The sequence below is a fragment of the Anoplopoma fimbria genome, chromosome 20, assembly GCF_027596085.1.
Source record: "Anoplopoma fimbria isolate UVic2021 breed Golden Eagle Sablefish chromosome 20, Afim_UVic_2022, whole genome shotgun sequence".
NCBI lineage: Eukaryota > Metazoa > Chordata > Actinopteri > Perciformes > Anoplopomatidae > Anoplopoma > Anoplopoma fimbria.
Window position 1 is genome coordinate 24,835,704 of NC_072468.1, and position 9,791 is coordinate 24,845,494.

General features: G+C 38.9%; 1 protein-coding gene across 1 annotated transcript in view; it reads left to right on the top strand.

Annotated features, from left to right (window-relative positions):
- dpy19l1l (dpy-19-like 1, like (H. sapiens)) overlaps positions 1 to 8,763 on the top strand; it is a 28,706-nt gene extending 19,943 nt beyond the window's left edge. The window contains 7 exon segments of the mRNA XM_054621073.1: positions 453 to 532; positions 751 to 775; positions 3,201 to 3,320; positions 4,447 to 4,621; positions 5,467 to 5,566; positions 6,506 to 6,631; positions 6,771 to 8,763. Of these exon segments, the coding sequence (XP_054477048.1) occupies positions 453 to 532; positions 751 to 775; positions 3,201 to 3,320; positions 4,447 to 4,621; positions 5,467 to 5,566; positions 6,506 to 6,631; positions 6,771 to 6,942 (798 nt within the window). The 3' untranslated portion in view covers positions 6,943 to 8,763.
- The last annotated feature ends 1,028 nt before the right edge of the window (positions 8,764 to 9,791 follow it).

Below are 9,791 nucleotides of genomic sequence, written 5' to 3' on the forward strand. Positions count from 1 at the left end.
CGCATCTGCTCTGATTACTGCGCATACATTTCTACCCCTGAGGAGAACTGCTTGCATATAGGAGGCGCTTTCACACTCTTTATGTTTCAGACAATTGCAGTGTTTTTATTTGCTCTGCACAGGAAGCTTAGTTGGCTTTTACATGTGTTTATTTAAGCTCTGAGAAGTGAATAACAAACAGATTTATTCCTGAAACATGAAATATGTTATTTTTTGGGGGGGGGGAGAAGCATCAGAGAAAAAGATATATTTGAGGAACTGCTCTTTATGTAGTGTAATCTCATTACGCCTGCCCACGCTGAGCTAAGAATAGATTTGACAAAGAATGTAATGCAATACATGAGCAAGCTGTTGGGAAGATATTCTCCTACTGTGCACTATTTGTTGGAAAAATGACACTTGAAGGGTTCTCCTTTTGCATTTTTATTCTAACCGTTTTTTTTTCTTTTCAGACTGTCCAAGATGTAGTCCGGTTCCTTAGGGACGGAGGGAAGGCGTCTGTCAAACCGGATGATGTTGATGAAGCTGCAGGGTGAGCGTCCCGAGGCCTTTCTGCTGATCTCACTGTATTCACTAGTTCACTCTTAACAGTTTTAAATGGGAAAATGGGAATTATTTTGTCACAATATGTTATTAAAACTTTTAATGAGTATATATCTATATATATCATGATGAATAATAGATATTTTCTTCAGGCATTTGGGCCGTGGACAGCTGAGTTTATATGTTTCTGTCTGTTCTGTGTTGCAGGTCTGAAATTGCTGCAAAAGGAGAGGTGAGAACAAATACTTTTCACATCCTTTAAGTTATTGTTGAGTATATGCTCAGGCTTTATATATAAACACCTCAGTGTGAACTCGAGGGCTTTTTTCTTTCTTTTTCAGCGTCGTTCCATATTTTTTAATCCGTTTTTATTTGATTAGATTCCTCCGGTGCAGCAACGTCTGCTCAGTTTCCATGTCCCTAAATGGTTTTCATCCCTTTTCTCATTACTAAGAAATGAAAGGCAGCCTCCTCCTTCTGTTATGAAATCTCCCTGTGCTGCCTTTTGTCGGCTCTCTCTCAGCTGCTTCATCTCATTTTCTGTAATATCCCTCCCAGGGCAGGATAACGTTCAGATGTTCATCCACCCTCCACACTGTGTGGAAGTTTCCAGAGTTTCCCAGATGATTGCTTTAATATTTCTGTATGGCTCAGTGAGTAACACTGCAGAGCTCCTGATGGCGTTCATCGCTCCTCGCGGGGACGTGTTCAAAAAGATCAAAGCGTCATGCAAATGTCATTATACAGTCGGTCCAGCAAATGAAGCTTTCCAGGTCTGGTTTGGAGCGGAGCTGCTTCTAAAGAGGTCATAGCTTCACTGACGGCAGCACTGCAGCTGATGATTTCATCAGTGTGAGCTGCTGTTACTTTTTAAAGGGACAGTTCACCCCAAAATGAATAATGCATATTTTAACTCTTACCTGTATCCGCCTGGAGAGATGTCTGCCTTCTCTCCAATATAATAATAATAATACGTTTGATGTGTAAAGCACTTTAAAAGGTACCCAAAGGCACTTTACATGATAAAGACAGAAACCATAAAATAAATAAAAATGTAAACAAGGCAGAGACATGACATAACAGAAAGAAACAAAACAACAACAAGAAAAAAGACATGCATAACTAGCATCACAGGTTGAAAGCAGATTTAAATAGATAAGTTTTAAGTGCAGTTTTTGAAAGTGGCGAGTGATGGGGAATGTCTGAGGTGCTGGGGAACTACTGTATATGGCGCCCAACTTGTGGTGCTGAAAGCGTCAAAGAAATACATTTGTAAAACTCAACGGCACTGCCGGTTTCGAGAAATCACGACCCAGATTCTCAAGATATTCCACAGACCTTGTTGTGAGCAGTTTCATCTTAGGGACTATTTTCTTTCTATCGAGCTACATCTGCCAAACGTATCACCGCGCAGATGGACTTCTAATCAGCTGGATAACGTCACAGCTCAGCCACCCAGGGCGGAATTTATATTAGCCTGCACTGTCACAAGCAGGAGCCTCTCGTCCATGCACGAGTGTATTTTGGATTTTGTGGTGAACTGTCCCTTTTAAGAAATGTCAATCTTGACAAACTTAGAACACGAAATGTATTCAAATGTATCCTTATCGCACATTCCTCACCTACGTTGCCGTATTAACGTTCTGTCTATTCGTAGTTCCTCCGCTTCCTCAAATACGTAAAGAGCTAATGTTACTGTGAGGCGGTCGCATTTTACATCAGCGTGCAGCCAATTCTTCAATCTATGACGCAGAATCCAAAATGCCTCCTTAACATTACAATCTATCCCATGTTCAACTGATCGTTTGAACTTCAAAGAAATGACAGCCCTATTTTCTTTTATATGTGTAACTCTCTTAGATAAATTCTTTAGTCTACACATTTACAAGTTCTCGAATACGTCTTCAAAAAGTTTGTTTTATCAGCTCAGTGCTCCCAAACCCATAGATATTTGATTTATAAGGATTTAGAATGAGAACATCAGCTCATTTTAAAGGTCACTGGAGTTTTTGACCACTTTGAAGTGATGTTTGCTAGAGTGGGTTCACCTTTTGTTTATATGTCATTTATGCGCACAAGCATGCAGAAATGCAACACACACACCTGCCAAAGGTTTCACGCTCTAACACTAATCATCAGTTGGTGTCGGTAATGCATCGAAAAATGTAGCAGTGCGCCAACGAATAAAAAGAATAAGAATGCACACTCGCAAACATGGGTATAAACCATGCAGAGCTTTAAAACACAATATTTTATGGGGGATTAAATGCCTTATAGACTTTAGGCATACACACAATGCATTTTAATCAGAAAATACTGAATGTAAATTAAACGTTTCACTTTTTTAATTGTTAAATAGCACATTATTTTGAGAACTATAATTTTCTGTTTGCTCAAGTTTCCAATAGCATAATTAGACAACACATCGCCAATTTGGGGAACTAAAAAGCAACTTTCATTCTCTTTATATATTTAAAATGTGCTTTGTTGTTGCTGTTTTATGTCTTCAGTAATGCTCTGAGTCTTGTGTTTGTCTTGTGTATAGCTGCCCTTAGATATCAGTCACAGTTCCTGGTAGATTATCTTGCTCGTTTTATTTCCTCTGCGCCTTCTTGTCAGTTTTGATCAGATTGCGTGTGAACTTGTCTCCTCTGCAGCTGGTGTATCACAGCCTGCAGCTGGTGGCGTTCTTTGTCCTCGCCGTCCTCATCATGCGTCTGAAGCTCTTCCTGACGCCGCACATGTGCATCATGGCCTCACTCATCTGCTCCAAACAGGTCTGTCTGTGACTGAAAATAACAATACAGTCCAATTTTTAAAAAAAGGGTATTTGTTTCCTTAAAGGAATACTTCAACCACTTCACCCTACTTCACGTGTTACCTTGAAGAAAACTTTATATGTCTCATGCCATCACGATGAACGAAGAATCCCAAAACAAAGAAAAGTCTTGATGATTAAATTAATTGAGGGTCACGTTCAACAGCAGCAAATCTACATCAAGTCTCTTTTATCCAGTCATATGTACTTCCAAAACACATGCATCTTCCCTAAAACCTGACTATTTAAAACATTCATGAAAGCAAATCATGAGACGAATAGCAAGTCAACACAAGCATGAGAAGGATTATTACATTACATTACATTACAGTCATTTAGCAGACGCTTTTATCCAAAGCGACTTACAGGAAGTGTATTCAACATAGGTATTCAAGAGAACTACTAGTCACCAGAAGTCATAAGTGCATCTCCTTTCTTAAACAAGCATCTAAAAGCATAAACCAGAGCAAAAGTATAGTGCAGAGGCAAATTACTACGAAAACAATAATTGCAACAGACTAATACGAATATAATAAGTGCAACAAACTACTACGAATAGGATAAGTGCAGCAAACGAATACGAATTCAATAAGTGCAGCGAACTGATACGAATACAATAATTGCAACAGACTAATACGAATGCAATAAGTGCTACGAGGAAGACTCATGGGAGTGCGGAAGTGTTTTGAATAGTCGAGCTTTATTGTAAATGCATGTGTTTGGAAAGTACTGAGCATACGACTGGATAAGTGAAACTTGGATTAAACTGCCCGAGTAGTGAGAGAGTTTTTAAACAGATGTTTTTATTTAGTTATACTGTTAAACATGGCCTCCATTTACTTCAATTGATCAAGACTTTCCTCTGTTTTTGACTCTTCGTTCACCTTGGAGGAATATTTGAAAAGCTTTCTTTAAGAATTCTTTAAGAACATTTTCGGGTGAAGCATTCCCTTAATGCCACAATGTTACATTTCTTCTCCACCTATATTATATGTGTATGATGCAGTTTGTTTTGCTCACATATTGTCCTTTAATAATGCTCTCTCTCTCTCTCTCTCCCCCCCCCCCCCTGGTGGTTCTGTCAGTTGTTTGGTTGGATCGGGGAGAGGTTGAAACACCAGCTCGCCGTGTTTGCCTTCATGGCCATCATGGCCGTACAGGGAGTGGCCAACCTGCAGGCCCAGTGGGGGATCATCGGAGAGTTCAGCAACCTGCCGCAGGAGGAACTGCTGGACTGGATCCAGGTCAACACCAGTCCGGGTGAGTGAGGTCGCCCACTTCCATGGTTACAGTGAAATATCAGTATAATGAGTTAGGATGAACACAAAGTTAGAATACACAGCAGCATGAGAGCTTCTGGTTCCACTTCTAACAACTCTGTGGTCCGACAGGTCCTCTCAATATATCTGAGATACTGTCAGAGTTACAACAGGCTGAACAAAAGTATTATTCCCTTCAAAGGTCAAGAGGTAAAGGTCATTTTGGACATTTCTCTACCCAGTGAGCATTATTTTGAAACAAAACATGTCTAGACTTCTAAGAATAAACAAACTTAATATGTTTGAATAGGTAACTGTTGTTTTGTTATGAATATTTATTAATATAGCTAAACCTAATGCAACAGTCCTGCTGTAAATCCTCCTTCACAAAGGTTACAATGTTGCGATTGTATTAAAACTAGAGGAACTCTATGTAGTTTGCAGTGCTGTTGATTTGCAGAGGTTAATTTATTTTGTCCATCCAATTTAAATCAAAAAGGTTAACATAAATAATAGAAACACCTTTCAGTTTAACGCAATAAAATTCGACAGCTTAACAAACTACACCCTTCCACATCAACATAAAGTTTTACAAACCGAGTCAAAATGACAAAACTCACTTTGATGCAAATAGAGAACTCTGTTGAATGTTGTTGAATAAAGTAAGATAAGATAAGATAATCCTTTTATTAGTCCCGCAGCGGAGAAATTTACAAGTATTTTGCGTGCCCGTTGTATAAAGTTTTAATACTAGGAAAATAAATCCTACAGATTAAAGAACTGGTAGTGAATATTCTTAACAACATACCCATTCCCTCCTCTCTTTGTCTCATTTGTGTGATGCAGATTCTGTGTTTGCTGGGGCCATGCCCACCATGGCCAGCGTGAAGCTCTCCACAGGTCGGCCCATCGTCAACCACCCCCACTACGAAGACGCTGGTCTGAGGTCAGTGGAGCTCACAGCAGCACAACTGCTCTTTTGCTCACATGAGACACAGAAAGAGTTTTTTTTGGGATGTGATGAGATAGAATTTTATTTAAAGTTTGTGTAAAATCTCCTTCTCTTTAGCTGGATAAATCATATTAAACAGGATATGTCACAATAAACACTATTAACAAATTACAGGAGAAATTATTTGTCACAACCTTGTTACACTGCTTTACATAACCAGACAGTAAGATTACCATTCAAACATCAAAATGAATACATTTGTCTTAAAATCTAATTAATGTAAAGCATTAATATTGAAATCTGAACTACTGGAACATGAAACTCCTGTGTTGGTGGATTTTCTGGACAGGCAAGAGTGGATGTTAAGCAAATATTCTAAGTTCAAAGTTCTCCATTAACAAACACAGAGCTTTGTGGTTGATTCAGTCCTCATTCATATAACTCTGTGGGAGGTTTATGGCTTCTGTAATATTGGTGATTTGAACTTGTTTTGTCACCATTTAGTATCATTTCATTGTTTGACTGCTGTACTTCTGCATTAACTGTGACTGTAGTTAGTGATAGATGATATAGAGAAAATCAAATATCTTTAGGTTTTAGACCAAGTACCTCGATATTGATGCTGCCACAATATTGTATTGTTGAACCAGAGTGCTTTAAAAAGATATTTACACAATGAAATCTTGTTAATGAATCATCAGTAATATGGATAGGTGGGTAAAGTGGGTAAAGGTAAATAATAGAGCAGCTAGAACAATCTTGTAAGACTATAATAAAGCCTTTAAAACCAGTAAAAGACAACAATTTCCATACAAAGATCCAAAATCCAAGATGATATCTTGTCTCGTATCACAATATATTCCCCAGCCCTAACTGTAGTTTATTTTCCAACTTGTGCCTTTTTGTAACGGTGCTGTATTGTGTCCCTCGCAGGGAGAGAACCAAGCTGGTCTACTCCATGTACAGTCGCATGTCTGGAGAAACAGTTAAGGGCAACCTGATGAAGCTGGGAGTGGACTTCTTCGTCTTGGAGGATTCTTGGTGCACCAGGCGAACCAGGTACCCCAACACCACGAGTGCTCTCTCACCGAAAAGGGAACAATGTTACCCAGGACCACGACTTTAATTCAGTTAAAATGCTGGTCGGAGATTTTCTGTTTTTCGTTAATCTAGTTTCCCTTTCTCTCTCTTCGCCCAGGCCCGGGTGCAGCATGCCAGAGATCTGGGACATTGAGGATCCCCTAAATGCTGGTAAAATCCCCCTCTGCACCCACATGTCCAGGAGCTCAAGACCCCACTTCACCACAGTGTTTTCCAATGACATTTATAAAGTTCTGAAAGTCCCCAAAGCTACCAACGATCTCAGATAACGACGTGTGGCGGACTGGTTCAGTTGTTCTTTTCACCACTTTTACAAGGTTTTGATCAGTCATTGCTGCTTTTTACTCAAACCCCCCACAGAGCCCCTTTTTTGCAGTGCTTTAAGTCACTGAGCGATTGGACAAGAGCCAAAACAATCACAATGAGTCTCTCCACTCTTGGTGCGCCGAGAGTTTTTGTGACTTAAAGGAACTCCACATTTGCCAATCTTCCTTATCGCTGCATCTTTGTCGTCCAGCGACGTTTCCCATGACGCACGTTGGTGCCCGAGTAAAAAGCCAAAAGGTGTCGTAGCTCTTCATTTAGGTTGTTGCATTGGTTCTGTTATATAGAATCTTTAGTTTGAGAAACATTGTCCTCAAAGAGATGCCGTTTATACATCAGTGTTGTGTATTGTCTCACTGTATAGGATTCATTTTCTTTGACTTTTGCATAAGAAGTACGTTTTGTCTGGCAGGACCAATCGATGATGTCCACATACTGTGAAGCAATACCCTTTGCAAACTTGGCAAAAGCTAACTTCTTCTATTGTTATAAACAGTGTTGATTTCTGAAAGGATTTTTCAGTAGTATGCTATTTTTATAATTTATTTGTGAGTCATTTTTATGCAAACTTCAAAGTGTTTAAGAAATAGTTCACCCCAAAACAATATACATTGTGTATAGTACTCTCCTCCCTAGGCTCACTATGGTCCCAGATAAAGTTTTCTATTGAATGGTGTTAGGGAGAGCAGAGAGTAAAAAAAAAAATCACTGCAAACAGACTTTGGCCGAGGGCGAAAAAAGGTTCAATAACATCTGAAAAAGGTTATAAAATCACTGTAGAGCATTATCCAAGTCTCTTGTATCCATTTATAGACTCATTGAAATCCAAATCTTCACCTAACTATTGCTAACAAACGATTTCTGGTTATCCTCCCGCGGAGGAATCTCTTTCGGCCTACATCAGAGACCCTCATACTGATGTTTTTAACTTTTTTCTGAGAGGTGAGAGCTTTAAACAACCAATATTGTTCTTGGGTGAACTATTCCTTTAAGAAGTTTTTCTTTAGAAGCCAACAGTGTTTTAAGAGTCTTTGGAACATGAGGGGGAAATTATGTTCTTGTGTTCAGAAGAAGGGACTCCCTATACCGTGATGTCCAGATGGAATTGGTGCCATACCATTAGTCTGACAGAAAATATTTCCAAATCCTAATAGTCCTGATAATGTCTTATTGGAGCGAAAGCCAATTTGTCCATCGGCCCATTATCCCGAAAACAAACATCCATTGTTCGGAAATTATAAACTCTAAGCACATGGATATTTATTATGTGGAATGACATCATCTGACCTTCCTGGTTGCTATTTTTTCCTTCCATGGCAAAGACATGACCCGCCGTACTCTGCCTCTGGTTAGTTTACCCTGATATTCTTACCCTTAAAGCTAACTAATCTCACTCCTCATGCATAAACCTAACCAACCCAACCAACAAAGGTAACAAGGGTTAGGAGGAAGAGTGGTGAGTCATGCCTCTGCCAGTAGGAAAAGAAATCAAGAAGGTCCAATGACATAATTCAGAATAATAATTAGCTTTTGATTGAGACATGAGCCTTCGGAACAATGGGAATTTGTTTTTAGGATAACAGACTGTCGCATAAATAGGCTGTTGGGCTGTTAAAACAATAGGTAGTCCCCATGGAATTCACTCAAGAAGATTTTTGATAAAACTTCACATAATAGAATTCCGTTCATTCTTAATTCAGTTATAAACTGGTAAAGAGTTTTTTTTTTTTTTTTCAAAACAAGTAGACTTCCTGTGCCCTGTTAAATTTTTTTTGTGTAAATACCCAAAAACGTTTGGAAAATGCCAATGTACAGCCTTCAAAAGGTTATTTCTGTTTCTTAAATTACTGTTTATTGCCAAAGGAGGTCTTGTTATTAAAACTGCGTATTTGAGGTACTGTACCACATACAATATGTGTTTTTAGTGATTGAGAACCATCAGTTTGTGAGTTCTGGAACAGCCGATCCAAACAATTTGTAGCCGTGGATTTTATGTAAATGGTAGCAGTCGTTGGTTTCTTCTTCAAGGTGCATTAATGACGGTTCAGTATATCAGGAAATTTACATCTTTGCTTTCATGCCGATAGTTAAATAAGAAGGTCCATATCAGAACTGTGGGGTGATACATTAAACTACAGCCAGCAGGCAGTTAGTTTAGCTTAGCCTCAAGACTGGAAGCAGAGGGGAAAAAGGAAAACCAGCGTTGTCAAAATATATGCTTATCAAAAACTCTACAAGTCCAGAAAAGAAGAGTGATGGTCTTACGAAGCGGTTTGTACAATAGTCTCCGCTGGCAACCTCACGCTGACGACACGTTACTATTTCTGGCCAAGAATTAGTCCAAAATAAAAAACCCTGTAAAGCCACAATTTCTAGGTTTCACTTTGATTTTCGAGCAGATTAGACAAATGAAAAATAACCTTTTCGTGAATGATTAAGCGAGCCTAGCATAGCTTCCTATTTAATGAACAGATATGAGAGAAGTGTCGATCTTCTTTTCTAACTTTTGGCAAGAAAGCAAATAATTGTATTTTCCAAAATGGTGAAATATTGTTATAAGAGGAAGTCGTCGCTTTGTTGGAGGAAAGAAGCGAACATCATAACATTCTTACACCCCTTTCTCCTGCAGGAGCGTGACTATCTGTTGCAGTGTTACTCCACCAACATGGTGCCATGTCCTTCACAACTTATTAAATATTCCATGATGGGTTTTTACTTTCTAAAAAGACTCTCAGCTTTAATGTATTTTGTGTATGAACTTGTTACAGGTTGAAATAATTTCGGTACAACACAC